This window comes from Gambusia affinis, linkage group LG05, assembly GCF_019740435.1.
Source record: "Gambusia affinis linkage group LG05, SWU_Gaff_1.0, whole genome shotgun sequence".
In the NCBI taxonomy this organism is placed as follows: domain Eukaryota; kingdom Metazoa; phylum Chordata; class Actinopteri; order Cyprinodontiformes; family Poeciliidae; genus Gambusia; species Gambusia affinis.
In genome coordinates, this window is record NC_057872.1 from 11,886,588 (window position 1) to 11,903,212 (window position 16,625).

Below are 16,625 nucleotides of genomic sequence, written 5' to 3' on the forward strand. Positions count from 1 at the left end.
GGATATATTTGATCATTTTTTGTGCCATTTTCACACTGTGTCTGGACTAATTTTTTGTATTAAAAACACTGAAGCTGTATGACGTATCATCATTTCATCCTGAACCAGAAGCCTCAAATGGTTCAATTAAAGTGCAAAATGAACACAATATTGATGCTGATGCTTTTCAGACTGCAACCAGCTTTAAGACCTTCATAGACAACTGGAATATTCAAACAGGGATTTGGCTCAAAACGTGAGTTCAGATGATAATAACGCTCACACCCATTCACACAAAGACAGAACCTAGAATAGATGTTCACCTAAGATGTGCTTCCCACGTTCTACCTGTTTTTCAGCGTGTGTTATGACCGAGCTGCGAAACACCGCTTGGCATTGACCTTCATCCTGTCTGCCTTGTGGCACGGTGTTTATCCAGGCTACTACTTCACCTTCATCACTGCTATTCCCATTACCATAGCTGCGAGAGCTGTAAGTAAACCTCCTTCTCTGGAATTTCAACGCTAAAAGCTGAAAGAAATGAGCTAACTGAAAATGAACTCATCCTTTTTTCTTTTCTTTTTTTTTATCTGTCTCTCTGCACCAGATACGGAGGTCTATTAGGCACTACTTCATTGGCTCCAGAGTCCTGAAGCTCGGTTATGACAGTGTAACTTGGGCAGCGACCCAGCTAGCCATCTGCTACACTGTCATCCCTTTTCTCCTCCTTTCAGTAGAACACACTATAGTTTACTACAGGTATGTGCTCCTTGAATCTACAGTGCCTTGAAAAATGATTCCCCCTCTTGAACCTTTCTACATTTTTTACACAGAGGAAAAACATAAACAGTGTGCCATACCTATGAGCTCTGACCGGCTTCTCTATCCGCATTTACCAAAAAAAGCATGATGCTTCTGTGAAGTCATTGTTGCCTTCACTAGAACGCCCGGTCTTGCGTTCAAATGTATTTCACCGCATTTTAACTGTATTTACCAAGTAGATGACGCCTGATGGCAACTGATTGCACTGGACTTTGCTTAGTGGGAGCAGAGACAATGGGTCAGAATACATATGCATACCACAGTAATCAGATCTGTATCTGTATCATCACAGCATTTGGAAAAATTCAAGCATGAAAGTAAACGGCTGTCTTTGCACGCATTGCATATCTGAAATATGTTTGTTTTTTTTCAAATGGATGGAGAAAAAGTCTGTCATTTGTTTCAAAATTATTCAAAATGATGAAATGCTTGAATATCTGTTTCTGGAAAGCTTGGCCAAACCGGTTTGGTGTGTGCAGTTTCAGATGCATGGGTTCATTTGGTGGCTTTTCGTGGTGTAAAGACTAAATTTTTGTAGCAGCGTTACTTTATATCTTCTAAATCAGAGTTCCAGAGGCACTTGTGGCCTCTTAGGAATTTTCCACAGTGGCTCTGAAAAGGTTTGATTAAAACTGATAAAGGAACAAATGCAGGTTTCAGATACTTTTCAGTTTTTACATGGAATAATTATGTTTCATTTCTATCGCAGAATGATACTGAGAGTCTCATCTTTCTTTTGATCTGTTTTTCTTGCTATTGGGATGGAAACTATGTGCAAATAACATCACCCCATTTAAGAAGATGTTGCAGTCGTCTTTTAGAAGACGTTAGATGTCTTTCTTTATTTTAAAATCTAAAAATAGGAAGGAAATATCCATCCATCCATCCATTCATTCATTCATTCATTCATTTTCTTCTGCTGTCGGGTCGCGGGGGTAGCATTTCCTGTGTTGGTCGATATTTGTCAAAAATCAAATGTTTTCTCTTTTTTGGAAAAGGTCATGTAACATTTGCATCTCTAAACCAGTTTTATTTAACTTTACTGAGGACAAAAAATGTTCTTTTGATTGAAAATGTTGTTCTAAGTGATCAACCTTCATGCCGATATTTGACGAGTCACACTCAATTTCCTTTTTTTTTCCCCCCAGATCTATGTATTTCCACGTCCACATCATCAGTATTCTGGCTGCAGTCGTCCTGCATCAGAAACATAAACCCAGAGAACCCTCTGCCACCAACAAACCTCCTCCCACCTCCTCCTCTTCCTCAGCAGCTGCATGCTCAGCTCAGTGCCAGCCTGTTCACTCCAACAATAACGGCAAAGTACACTGAAAGCCCCGTCCTCACAGGGTTTTTAACCGGGCTCGGATCTTCCTAGGAGTGTGTTCTGCCTGCTCAAAGTGTGAAAAGTGTATGCTATTTATTATTTTTTGCTGCAATACAGACGATTGAGGCTGCATCCCTGATGTACGCAATAAGAGCCTTCAGCCATGTTGGAGGACTGGGAGAAGCTCAGAGACCGCAAGGGCAAGCGAAAGCTGAAGGAATATATCTCCGATGCATCCGCTGCCACAGCGACCAAATCCCCCCCTGCCCTGCCCACCCACCTCAACACCAGCGCCCCTGCTTCAACCGCAGACACACAGAGGTGGAAAGAGAAACGGAGCTCTCTTTCCTCTCCGTCCTCAGTCCATTCTGTCCCTCTGTCCCCCTTCGACTGGTGGGACGGGAGCCAGCGCAGTGGGAGAGTGGCAAATACCAGAACCCGCACACACAGACTCATCTATAAATGGACACGAGGAAGCAAATATGCACATGCTCCTCCGACATGCTTGCACTCGGTCGCACTCTGACGGCACACAAAGGCCGCCCTTGTGAGTTCACAAAAGAGCGTGCAAAGAGGGCACAGGGCTGTGGCCGCTACGCCTACTTTACTTTGCCCAGAAGATGTTGTAGATTAGTGTGGGTGTGTGTGTGTGTGTGTGAATGGTGATTTGGCCAAAGTTATGTGCCAACAGCTTCTGTCAGCGACAGTGTGTCAGTATTACTCTCACTGCCTATAGACTGGGATGAAAACTACAGGAAACAACACAATTCTGTCAGAAAGTCGGTTAATCGGGAGGTTGGGGGGGTTTTTTGTTGCCGCATCAAACATGACTAGAAAAGTTGACATAGGACATTTGACTGTGAATCACTTGGTTGATGAATGTGGTTTATCCCTTTAGGTTGCATCTCTTTCCGTTCTGAAGTAGTGTGAATTTAATAGTGACATTGTTCTTAACGTGCCTATCATGCGTTCGGGGCTGGATACCTGTTACTATGATAGAAAGGAACTGGATAGAAAGTTGGGTTAAACCAGAAGGCAGAGGGTTCTCTTTTTTATGGCCAGGCTGTAAACACTGGGCTCCAAGAAATGGACAATACAGAAAAGAGAACAGTTTGCTTTTACACTCTGATTTTCCCTGGTAGGACGTGCCAATTGAACAGAGACATCTGGTGGCTGGTGGTACCATCTAGTCTGATCTCAATTAAACAGTAAAAGGATTTTAGCTGACACGGACTAAATAGAGTCTCTTTAAGCACAGTTCACCTGCTAGGAATCCTAAAAATGTGTAATTCTTAAATTGATGTTCGATTTGTTTGAGTTCTGCTTCCACTTTGGCACATTTGAAACCTCCGTTTGTGTTTCGATCACAGAGGAATTATGAGTTTGGCACTGGGGATGTGTTTGGCCATATTTAAATGGGGTGTGGTTGTTAATAATGCTGCCTGTTGACTTTCTGAAATTTCAGCTACATTTATACAAGTAGATTTCTAGTAGATCTCTGTAAGACAAGATTAAAACAAAGGTGTTTTATTCCTGCTATATGGGAACTCCTTTATGACGCGATTTGCTTCTGAACAACGTTTTACCCTTTGGGCAGATGTGCATTGTGGTTGTCCTTGTTTTTGCCTGATTTAATGACTGATTTTCCATTCTTACCCCCCTTTATGTATGCATCTTTAGAGCCGAGGACTGAAAATTGATGTGTGTTTCTAAGCATCCTGTTTCCAGTGTGAATGATCCTGACGGGTCCCTCTTTCCGCCGCCCAGTAACCAATCAAAGATGCAGGGAATCATGGAAATTCTGGGGTGGGATCAAATTTGAACAGTCTAGCACGGCACGTCGTCGGCAGAAAACGGTGGGAGCCAACTCTCTGCTTGCTTCACTTTCATGAAGCAATAGAAAACTTGTTTGAGGCGCAACTGACAGGTTTTATTATTATTTTTTTAATCTGGTGAAACTCCTCCTCTCTAATGCTCTGCACTCTGCTCCAATCAAATCGAGATATGCATTAGAAGAATAAACCCTGCAGGGGAAATGTATCCAATGTTTTTTAACTAAGGTTTAAATGCAATGGCTGAAAAAAAAAAATCTATTCGGTTTCTTATTAAACGTTTTCGGTATAATAATAATAATAATAATAACAATATTGATTATGTTAACCTTTAAATGCACATCAGTGCCTCTGACAGTTTATGAAGTTGCACTGATGCCTGCTGATTGTGGTTTTCTGTGAGAGTTTTTAGTATTCAGACGTTGGTCTGGCGATACAGTGTTAAAGGCTGATTGCATGCAGACCCAATTCGAGAAATGCTGGGCGTGTAAAATGAAGCTTTGCCTTCCAGCTTTGTGTCCGAGCATGGCAACCTTGGCGTTTATTGTTGCTAAAAATGACACCGTGCTGTTTTGTCTACATGTGGGAAAAGCAAGATGGGAGCAGGGAAAGGTGTGGCACGTGTGCAGTGTGAATGCGTTGTCAGAATGTAGCAGCTGTCTGATTTAACACTGTTAACGAAGATTTGTTTTGTTTGCAGACTTGCCGTCTGTATGCACTGACTGTCGATTGGTTTTATTTTCTCATGGCGTCGCTGCTCCATTTTAGTATTGTTTGTTTAGAGGGGAGTGAGTGGTTAAACATTAATCTTAAAGTGAAATAAAGTTTCAGTGAACAATGATGAAAGTAAGCAACATTTTGTATCATCTCTATTTCGGCACAGAGTCGAAATCCTCTCTATGCATTGCTTCTCCCAAGCTGTAGCCTCCCATGATATCCTCAGGGTGGCTCCCTCCCCGTCCCTGGTGTTGCTTCTCTTTCCCTCTTTGAAACTGTCTTGGGTATGTGCGTGTGTGTGTATGTGTGTGTGTGCTGTGTTTTGAGCTTCCCTGCGCTTATAGAAATCTCAAAACGACCAGAGAAAACACAGAGGAGTAATCACAACAACAAACATGATCATTTCATTTTAAAACTGCTAATAATTGTTATTTAACAGAAAGATGTATACAGACAAGACTTTATGGATAAAGCGTTTATTCTCTGCACAAGAAAGCCCATCAGATTTAAAAAAAACAAAAAAAAAACAAAAAAACCACACACAACAAACTAAGCTGTCTTGATAAATCTGAAATAAGCATCAAGCTGGACAATGAAGTGTGTGTGTCTGTATTAATTGTACGATCTGCTTTAGAAGCCAGATCTTCAATGTTGCTTGGGTAGCTGTGTGATTAAAAACCGCTGTCAAGTAGAATAACAAGTTGAAATGCAAACCATTAAGACTCTACCTTCATCTGGCAAAACAGATAAATCTTTTTTATCTTTATTTGTTTCTGTATTAAATAAACACAATCACATGGTAGCTACCAGCAGCATATTGGCACCCGGGCAAGATATTTTCACTCCTTTTCCAACTTCGACAAAGTGCTGAGAGGTTGCATTTGTAACCAGTAAAACCAAGTCTTACATCAACATGGGTCACGAGTTGGGCCAGTGGTTTCCAAAGTGTGGGGCGTGGCCCGAAGGGGGGGCACAGTCCCATTGTGAGGGGGGGTACGGATGAATGAGAAAAACAAAAAATACACAAATGTCTTTCACTGTGAAGATGGTTTGTAGTTTGTTTTGTTGCAACCTGAAGTGTGAAATAAACTTCAGTGGAGTTTGAAAACAAAATATGTCTTTAGGTTTATGTCTGGTTGGTGCCCAGTTGATTATTATTATTTTTTTCTTTTTTGGGGGAGATTTTATTGAAATCCATAGAGGGGCCCAGAAAATCTTTAGGAACCACTGAGCTCGGCAATTAAACTCGCATGAGAACTTCCATGTCCTGGAGTCTCTAAATGCAACAAAACTAATCTCTCTTCTGATTGGCCAGTTTGATTGGTCAATGTCCAATCAATTTTAGACGATCAAACCCTGTACTCCTTATGGGCGTTTTACTTGAAAATTTGTGCTTTTAAATGTGGATGGATAAAATCTGTACTCGTACATCATCTTGATCAACTGAAGGACTCCGATTTTTGTCTTACTGTATAATTTTCCCCTCTTAATCATATTTTCTTTGTCCCTGGGACAGGATCAAGAACTGAACTCACCAGGTAAAGAAACAGATGGATTGATATCTTTCTTTTAATGCTTAAATACACAGCAGACTATACAGGGGAACCTTGGAAATGTAAGCTGCGTAGTCTTAACAGAAGGAAACAATTTGTATGAAAAGCTATAAAATAATGTAATCACATCTCATGTGCTTGAAAAATATTTCCACCGCCCAAAATAAAATCAAATGTTTAATCAGGGTCATGCAGAAAATCTTCTCTTTAAGGTAAAGTGACGGGAACTGTTGCAGAATTTTCTGAAGTTAAATTGTATTGTAAGAAAATATTTCCAGTCAAATTCATTTTCTTCTCTTATGGTTTACTGAAAAAAAGGCGTCGCCCCTCAGGCCATTAGACCAACCAGGAAAACATGTAGTTTAAGTTTAAAACCAAACATTTCAGAGTAAACGACACCAAGTCAGCCAGCGCACAACATAAAACAAAAATATTATTTCTTATTTCCTAACATGCATCATTAGTGCAGCCATTAACCACTGTGCTGTCTTTTCTTTTTTTTTTTCTTGCTGAATACAACATTTTGGCTCATTTTAAACTAAATGTACCATATTTTAAAATGATGTAGGGGCCACAAAAAGTATGGAGCAAAAACTCACTCCTTTACATGTTAGAGTTCTGGCTGATTAAATTCCCTCATCATTCATATCTCACTACCAACCCGAGAGGATACACACTTATCTACGCATGCAAAATGGCAATGTATAAACTACATAAATATTTATATTTCTCTGTACATTTTGTTCATTCTTATAACTTCTCAGGATTTGTATTATACACACAGTACAAAGCTGGAACAGTCGTATACACCGAGTGTTTTTTGTTGTTTGTTTTAAGACCGCATTTAGTCAGCTCAAATCTCCTTCTGCTTAGAAGAAAAATGCATTTTGTGTGTGAATATTGCAGACTCTGGGTGCATTTTTTTTCTTCTTCCAGGAAAGAATAGCACAATATAAATATTTAAAGAAAAATAAATAAAGTTTTTAGCAGAACTACTGTGCTGTATGAAAGCATTTACTCCCTTACAAATAGCTTCAAATATCTTCTCGTTTGGTCAAATTGTTTGTATCCAGTCACATTTTGAGGGCTTTTGAGCATCAGTGGTCTGCTTAAGGTCACGTCACCGCATCCAAATCTGATTATTGGTACTTTGACTAGGCTATTCCAGAATTGTCCTTTTGTTTCATTTTTAAATGTTTGTTTTATTTTTGAGCGGTTCTAAGGTGGAGCTGCTGATGTGCTTTGGATAAATACCCCGCTACATAAAATTAAAATATCCTTTATCTCAAGGCTACAAACCAATGGCCTGACATTCTCTATCAAGATACAATAGACAGTAAGAAAAAATCTTCTATTGATAGTAAGGGGAGGAAATCCTGGTTCCATTAATTACAGGAGGCTGCCCAGTTCCTGAAGCAGCAATGCAGCCCCAGACCATCACACTACCATCTTTAACTTTGTAAATCTTTCAAGACTGATAAATCTTAGTGACATAATTTCACTTCAGTTGTTGAATTCTTTTAGATCAGGGCGCGAAGTGTTGATTTTAAAGACCTCATGGTCAAATTTAACCACTCAGACATGTCTTATTTAAGTGATTTGTTGATTCTAGAGCTCTGACACTGTGTGTGTGAGTAAATTGTCCTCAACTTTCATGAAAAAAAGCTACTTAAAATTAATTTGTGATGAGACAAGGTAGCGATTACTTATCCCACAGGAAGCAAGCTGAGTTATTATGATAGATTTTTACATTAAATAGATCTAATCAACATTTGAAACTGCCTTTACTCAGAATAGTAAAGGCAGAATTTGACTTTTTGAAAATTAAGTACGACAAAATGCAAAAGCTGGAAAAACTCCATGAGGGGGCAAATATTTTTGTATTTGGTTGCTTCCTTCAATTTTAATATTCCAAAGACGTGCAAAAAAATAAAAATAAGAAAATAAAAATAACATGTTGAATATCTTGTTGGTTAACGTTAAGCTGAGGGAAACGATAATCGACATCAGATCAACTGCAGGTGGAAAACCATGAGTGGGACTGGTGAAGAGGCAAGAAGAACACGTCAGTGGTGCGTTGGCCAGCAGAGGGCAGCAGAGCTCAATTTATGACGGAGGTACGGAAGAAACAGCGGGTCAGTGCCGCTGTTTCTGTTCAGCTGAGGGAGGCAAATAGAACAGTTTTGGAGCCGTATTCGAGATAGACATAATTTCACCTCGGTTAGCTCACCTCTTCACTTCAACACACTCTTAAAACTGGCTCTTAAAGGCTTTCCAAAGGTTGTACTTAGCTAGTGCGCATGGATTACTGCTTTAGCAAGTCATATGTAAAAACAAACAGTGAAATTATACGAGATGTTTAACTGTAAGAGAGATTTGGACTAATTTGTTGATTGGGAAACATAAGATATAACAAAAGCATAACGTTAACAGAAATGAACTAAATGAGTCGACGATAACTGGAAAAATATATATAACAAAGCTTATGCTGGAATATGTTTTAGTAGTGTTTTGTGGCTGCAAACTCTGCTGCAACGTTTTAAACAGTCGTCCAAATTTTGGTCAGCCGAGCTGCCATCTCGTGATATAAAGCCTGTGCATAATAATGAAGTGATTTAACAGACTTAAAGCAGAGGTCTGTATCAGTAGATGTTATGATTTAGCAGCCTTCCAGCCTGGACTCTTCCAACACATAACCAGTCTCCTGTGCTTTTGTCAAATATATCATGGAAAATCCTCCTCAGAATACCCTGATAGTTTGGTTCTTGGGACGTGTCTGGAGAACAGTCCGTTCTCATACTCTCCAGACGGCGAGGACAGACCAGTCAGTCTCACAAACAGACAGGTTTTCATCAGGACTACAAAGAGTAAACGTCTTGAATTGGTCAGTTTTTGCTGCTCCCTGCTGGAGCAGGTGGGATTTTATCCTTCGTCTCTGTCTGTCCTTCCTTCTTCTCATCATCGTCAGAAAAGAAAAGAAGAGGAAACATGCCGAGGATGCAGCCGATACCCACACCGATGGCTTTACCCTGCAGACAAGAGGCAAGACCCAATAAAGTGTCAAAGCAATCTACTTTATGTCCCACTTTGGGACATAAAGTCCCTTTTTAATATTAAATTAATTCAAAATTAATTTATTTTCCACTTGCGTTACATTGAATCTTAACAGCGTCTGACCAATCCAGAGTTTTTTATATGCCATAAATCTTTTTTTTTTTTTGACCAAAAAGAAAAACAACTATATGCAATATTTTCCAAAAAAATCCCCTCTAAAGTAGAATATTTTTGATCTGGGTTTTTCAGCCTTGACCATATTCAAAATTAACAACACTGATTTTTATGCATTATTATTTTTGAGTAGAGAGAGTGAGAACCACAAACCAACACTCTTTGTATACTATTTATTATACTTCATGACTCAAAACTGTAATTTAAAAAAAATCTACATTTTTTTTCCCACTTTCACTGCATTACATCTTGTCAATAGTTTCAGACCTTTCCAAAGATAAAAGTTTTTCCATATTTTTGTAAATCTTTTCTATGTTTTATGCCTGTTTGGTCCTAAAGAGCCTGATATGTTCGAAGGAGAAAAGTCCTCAAGATTTGCGATATTTTCCAAACATAAACGCTAAAGTGGAATATTTCTTGATGTGGGGGTTTTAATAAAAGGGACTTTGGCGTACAGACCGTGTGACAGCTGACCCTGGTCTGCCACATATCCGCCTGCTTCGGACTCAGCTCGGGAATCTGCATGCCGAGTCGAGATGCCAAGGCCTCCACGTAACCTGCCAGCCTAAAGAGAAGAAGGAAAAAAAACAGGAAACTTGAAGGATATTGTAGTGGGAAAGCCATTCCCTGCTTGTAATTCTCGCCGTGACCATAACCTGTCAGGAAAGCAGCTGGATGTCAACATGAGGAGGAACTCAGAAAAGAAGTCTGGAGAGTATTAACAAATTCATTTTGGTGTGTTAAATGATTTGGCGGAGGAAAACCTGCTTGGAACAAATTAACATATGCAAGACATAAAAATCACTCAGAACTGTTAACAGCATTATTAGTTTCATCTGGTGTGAAGCACTAAGTCATTTTGTCTCGAGATATAAATTAGGAAACTCCTACAGTCTACAGGTTTTCTGTATTTATGCATCTGAAACATGGCGCTGGATGTTTATCGCTAAAATGTGTTGAAATTGTGGAAAGAAAAGAAAAAAAGTAAAGGTCATATTTGATCTAGTTTGGCTGTTTTTATGAAAAAATGCTAATATTTTTTTCAGAATTCTACATTTCAGTTTTTACAACAAGTTTTCTCAACAGACAAAAATATCAAGATAACAATATCTGACTGAAAACCCGAATCCCTGTCATGCTGAGCTCAGGCGTCTGTTTTGTTCTGGCTTTAGCCACCAGTCAGATGTGTTCACAACAGTCAAACACACAGGAAATAAAGGGACGCAAGTTTGTGTCCATGAGGTCCCACAATTCACATTGGGTGTCAGGACACAAATGGGAGTGTGAAGTGAAAGAGAGAGCTCTGCAGTAAAGATGAGCCATAAATCAGGTCAAGATTCTAAAACTGGGAGAAATTCCTGAATCTCAGCCAGAAAAACAGTGAAACTGCAGTTAAAACTTGCAGGAATCTTTAATGAGGGGCACTTCCCTCAGATGTTTAAATAGCTGTGTGGGAAGTTTATCCAGAACCTTTTAGTTGCAGGAGATTTTCGGAGGTTCTGTGCATAGAAATGTTGAAGGATCGAAGTAACTCAGAAACCGCTCGGAGAAAGGCTAGTGACGGTTCAGTGCGACAAAATGAAATTAGTAAAAGCTATGTTCTGATCAAGCCTAACCTTTTCAGCTTAAATGTGCGACCATATGCCAACATGCATGCATACCAAAACACAGTAACAGGAACACAATAGCAGATCATTTTTTAACCAAAATTATGGACAGCCACCATGTGTGATGGAATCTGAGCTTTAGAAGCAGCAGTTTGTGTGTGAGGAAAGAAATCTGAGTGAATATTCTGACATACTGTTACTGTGGGGTTGAATCAATGACTGGGACTAATGGATTCTCAGTTCACTGCTCACACAAATAAGCTGCAGCCGGAGCTGTCGAGCTGGAGGACTGATGGCAGCGAGAGGCGCATCTGACAAGACGATAGCAGAGCCTCGCAGTGGCACCGAGTTTCATCAAGTTATGTAGAAATATTTGAGAGATTCAATTTTAGGACTGATTCTGTACCATTTTGTTCCATAAATGCAAACTCGTTCTTTAAATCTCCACGACCCCACAACAAATCGGGCATTTTTGCACAATCCAATTCAGTCCAATACGCCACACGCTCGCTTGAGCAAAAGTCAGGGGGTAAAAGAAACGCTCAGGAGATGAAATACAACAGCAATACCGACACTGATCATGAGATGATGACATTTCCTGAATGCTTTTGCCGAGAGCCATCCTTCCACATGAGAGGTTGTTCACGGAGAAGCAAAAAGCAGCTTGAAAACTGGAGAGACTATATAATAAATCCTAATATTTCCCATTAACAGTGTTATTATCAGAGACAGAAGTGAGGGTGCTGCACCTGCAGAGGTCCACAGGTGGCTTCTAGTTTCATCATGGCTGTTCTGACATATCTCACTTGGACTTCATTCATCCTCAGAATTTTTTCCTCAGATTAAACTCAGGTAAAATAACTGCAAGTAATGAAAACAACATCCATACAATGATTATACACCAGCTCATCCTTGCAGGATCACGGGGTTCCTGGTGCCCATCTCCAGTGGTCATTGGGTAAGAGGCGAAAGGTCGCCAGTCCATCGGAGGGCAACACACACACTCACTAAGGGCAATTTGTAGAGATCAATAACCTAACAGTGATGTCTTTGGACTGTGGAGGATCCAGAGAGAACTCCATGCAGAAAGACCCCAGACCGGGATTCAAACCCAAGACCTTAATGCTGCAAGGCAATAGTGCTGATTATTTTTCATTTATTAACTGAGCTAATCATTAAATTAGATAAGTAACATCACCAAGAAAGTGTTAATATTAATATAAAAATTGTACCTTATCTTTCCCAACAATGTGCCTCCCTGTCAAGATAATTTATACATAATTTTTTTTTTATGTCTGAGACTCAAAAGATAAATACTATATATCATAAATAAAATATGACCACCCTTTATCAATGATTTTATCAATAAAATCCTAGAAATGGAACAACTTTGTTGTTTATGTATGCCATGTCATCTAGCTACTTTTTGTGACTCAGAATAACAATAAAACATTTTCAGCATCAAGGCCAGTGAGTGGATGGACTATGAAATGAAACAGAAAGTTAATGCATCTGGGTCACGAAAGAAGCCATTGGCTCCCACTTGTTCCCCAGAGTTTACTAATGGGAGCCCCGAGTTTTCATCTCGTTTTCTCAGCCTTGGCTGGGTGCAATAATGCTTTGCTGTCTGGACTGTCTGCCCCAGAACGCCACTGATGCATTGTGTCCATAAGAAATGCAAAGAGAAAGAGAAGCCAGGAGGCAACAGGAAGCAGCATCGCTACCAATGAGCTCGAATGGTCAGAATGACTCATGAGCCAAATTATAGAGTATTAGTGGAGTCATTTCTGCCATCTGCCAATGGAAACATGCACTGAGGAGATGGAAACATGAGGCCTATATGAACAAATCAGAACATATGTGGATTAGAGTAGCACAGATCGCTCACCACAGGTCTGAAAACGTACAGAAACAGACAAGCTGAGCTCAGTCACTGTCAGAGGAAAACACATGATGAAGGATGTGATCACTAATTACTGACACTTGTTTCTGTTCCTGTAACTGTGGTTTAACTCAGAGTGTGAAGCTGACATAAAGTAATATTTTCAGTGAAAACTTGGTTTTTACAAATCTTAAAACATCCTTATATTCCACAGATTATCAGCTTATTTACCAAGATAAATGTAATAAAACAGGGAGTTTAAAATCACACCAGACGCTTTGAGCTTATGCAGCAAAAACTGAAACCCAGCAGCTTTGTCCAAATGTGCAGTATTTCATTCCATCTGTTGATTACTTCATTTAGGATAATTAAATGAAGTAATTATCCTTCAGGTAAAAGCAGTTTCAACTCATCACAAGCATGACTGAAAAAAATTTCAACAATGACCAGTTTTACATTCGGCTAGTGATGAGTCTATAATATTATATATCAGGTAATATTAACAGAGATGATATTTATGGCAGCCATACTTCCCTATATAAGATGCTAGACGTCTTTCTGACTGCAGAGCTGTGTAGCACCTACTGCTCTCCCTCACTTCAACACACAGAGTGTGACATCAACTCTGATCATAATATAAACAACATAAAGGCTGCTTAAGACACCACTTAAAAAAAATCAGTATCTTGTAATATGGTGCATGTTCATATTTTAGTATGCATGAAAAACAAATAGAACCGTAATCTGTCTTGTATAAGAGAAATGAGACATGCCGACATCATTTTTAATTCCTTTGTGACATAACCTGTAGGATTTTACAGTGATATTTTCAGTGATGTCGGACGGACAGCTCTGTAAAACGTATCTTCTTGTTGAGAAAATCAGATACATTTTCAATTTGTGCAGAAAGAATACAGTGTTTTGTTGTTATTTGCAATCTGATAAACTCAGTATTGACAGGTCAAAGGTTTATAAAATCAATGACTGGAAATTTACTACAGTATCTCTGATCAGTGTAACCCCACACTTTACTGTTGGTGTAGATTGTCAGCTTACAGGATGAAAGTAACTGTTGTCTTTCACATTTGTGTTTTTAAGTAAATTATGTCCAGCCATTTAACAGCAGTGCACGCAAAAGAGGAAAAATGTTAAATAGTAAGAAGTGAGGCGAAAAAGAATAAAAGCAAAAGCCATATATTTATCTCCAATGTTTGTATGTGCAAGTTAAATGCACAGGAATCATTTTATATCAGTGTCTAATGACATTGAACTTAGTTGTGTTTTTTTGCTCTTGGTTCAGTGGCTTCATTTAGCCCCTTTCTGAGCTGCCATTAAAGGACCAGTGACTCACAGGAGCTAAAGTGAAGATCTTCTGTTAGTCAGAAGCCCACACTTGAAACCTGCTCTTATTGAAACAAAAGCATTCATTCATGCCTGCTATGCAAATGAATTGAAGTGTTTAAAGCAGTCCACTGAGAAACTGATTAAAAGCCTTCACACACACTGACACGAATCCATCAAAACTGGAACAGAAAAATGAACTCAGGCAGGTCCCATCAAGTCTCACCTTGACAAACTGACCACCTGAACTCTGTCTGTCATATGATTGAATGGCAGCGTGCCTGTCCACTGAGAGTCTCAGACAAGTCGACTAATATATCAAGCTGACAGGTATAAAATGCAACAGCATGAACTACATCCTCACATTGCCTTCAATTGTTGTATATTTTAAATAATAATAAATAAACACGAGGAGATAATATAATGTGGCCTCTAGAAGGTGCTAAAAATATTAGCAAGCTCACTTGGCATAACAAAATGCAAAAAACGAGCTTCTTTGACAGAGAGCAACACGAGTCTGTCTTAAGAGTCCTTCTGAAATTATGTATCCGTATCATTCTTTTTTTGACGCTCCTATTCACAAATTACCTTTTCTGAGTATACAGTAAATACTTTTTAATTGTTTCGCATATTTCTTCTTGTGAAGCATTATAAATATATTTTCTTTTCATTAGACACTTAAATCTGTTTAAAAAAAGGTATCCATATTTGTGACATAATCTTCAAACAAAGCATAAATGTTTTACGCTAGCCCTGATTAATGATGCCGTTTATACCACCTGATGCACTTAACATGTAATGAAGCTTTGTTCAGTATACTCTCATCTGTGTCGTGCGTGCATATGTACAACTCTTACCCCAGTCCTGCCAGATCAGATACCAGGTTGCCAAGAGCAGCAGCTGCAAAAAATGCGAGGAGAGAAGAGTGATTACAGAATAGCTATACGCTGATGGCAGGTAAAAGGTGCAGCGATTCTCCTGGCAATGTCATCAAAACATGCTAATGAAACTGAGGTTGTGGGTGTAAAGTTCAAGATAAACAATTACTATTGATTCTCTGGAGAAAACAAAATATAATCCATTTCATTTTCACAAAACATGTATGATAAAACATTCATATGGTCTAAACTTTAGGAATAATTTTAGCAAAATAATAAAATAATTTATGAAACAGACTCAAACATGAATTGAATTGTTTCTAAACATCAAATTTTCTCTCCACTAGTGCAGAAAGAAATCAACAACCTCTATTTAGAGGATGTGAAAGTGAACATATTTCTTCTGTAGCTTTAACATTACTGTGGAAGTGAGAAATAAAGTTTGTTCCTTTGCTTGTTGTCGCCTCAGCTGCTTATGAACCTGAATGTCGAGGATTAACAAACTTGGAACAACAGAAACACAGAAACCCTCAGCGGGAAAGACAAAAGATCAGTGGATCAATTGCTGCTGTAGCAGCAACTTCAAACATCAACTCCACAAAGAGATCTTAGATACTTGGATCACGTCTTTGAGCGAAGGCACAATGCTGTAGACAGAATATCACTAGAGATGTATCTGAGAAATCATCTGGTTCCCAGAACAGATCTTTCTGAAGGGGGCTTACTTCTTCTAAATATACAAAGTCTGATCAATTTTGAAAAAAGTTTAAATTAGGATGAAAAGAACATTAAAAAAAAGATTAAGCAAATTTTTTACCTGCCATAGTTGAAATGCCAAGAACCACGCCGATGGATAACTCAATCTGTGTGCCCTGAGAAAACAATAACACGGGTGACTGGAGGAATTATTTCTTTTCTTTGTATGGTAAGCCATAAGCTTTCAGATTTGTACAGCATATCTCAGACACAACCTTAAACTTTAAATAGCTTTTTTGAATATTGTTTTAGAATAGGATGAGAAGTTTCAGTCTCAGTAACTAGCTTAATGTCCAAAAAGAAAATAGGACCTTCAGTCAACATTCATTTCCTTTAGTATGAACTGAAGTAAAAAGCTCAGGAGGATCCAAGTGCAGTCCAACTTTAGGTTTACTTATTCTCAAAAAGTGGGAAATACACAAAATATGCATTTTTATTATTATGCCTTCCATTTATATTTTTATGAGCCACATTTAGAATAAGAAATAAGAAGAAAATAACTTTCTGTACCACCATCCCTTGTGATGATCAAACACACCCCCAGAGAGAAATTCAAAAACCAACTAAAGCTCTTTTTCTGCTCACTCAGCAGGAATATGTTTGCTCAACAGAAATGTACTTACCTAACGCTAGTGAATCTGTAAACTCCATGCATTCATGCTTAGTAAACACATTGTTCATTTAAACATAAATACGCCTTGGG

General features: G+C 38.8%; 2 protein-coding genes across 4 annotated transcripts in view; one reads left to right on the top strand and one right to left on the bottom strand.

Annotated features, from left to right (window-relative positions):
• The window catches only part of mboat1 (membrane bound O-acyltransferase domain containing 1), a 22,903-nt gene extending 14,720 nt beyond the window's left edge, over positions 1 to 8,183 (top strand). For both annotated transcript variants that reach the window (XM_044117413.1, XM_044117414.1), the window contains 4 exons: positions 171 to 235; positions 339 to 471; positions 587 to 738; positions 1,950 to 8,183. In XM_044117413.1, coding sequence (XP_043973348.1) covers positions 171 to 235; positions 339 to 471; positions 587 to 738; positions 1,950 to 2,133 — 534 coding nt within the window. In that variant the 3' untranslated portion in view covers positions 2,134 to 8,183. The remainder of the gene's footprint in view (positions 1 to 170; positions 236 to 338; positions 472 to 586; positions 739 to 1,949) is intronic.
• The window catches only part of LOC122831321 (transmembrane protein 65-like), a 26,230-nt gene continuing 16,403 nt past the window's right edge, over positions 6,799 to 16,625 (bottom strand). Inside the window, exons 6-9 of one of the 2 annotated variants that reach the window (XM_044117415.1) lie at positions 15,984 to 16,038; positions 15,146 to 15,188; positions 9,918 to 10,023; positions 6,799 to 9,259 (exon numbers count right to left, since the gene is read on the bottom strand). In XM_044117415.1, coding sequence (XP_043973350.1) covers positions 9,116 to 9,259; positions 9,918 to 10,023; positions 15,146 to 15,188; positions 15,984 to 16,038 — 348 coding nt within the window. In that variant the 3' untranslated portion in view covers positions 6,799 to 9,115. The remainder of the gene's footprint in view (positions 9,260 to 9,917; positions 10,024 to 15,145; positions 15,189 to 15,983; positions 16,039 to 16,625) is intronic. The other variant, XM_044117416.1, reaches the window with a different exon arrangement.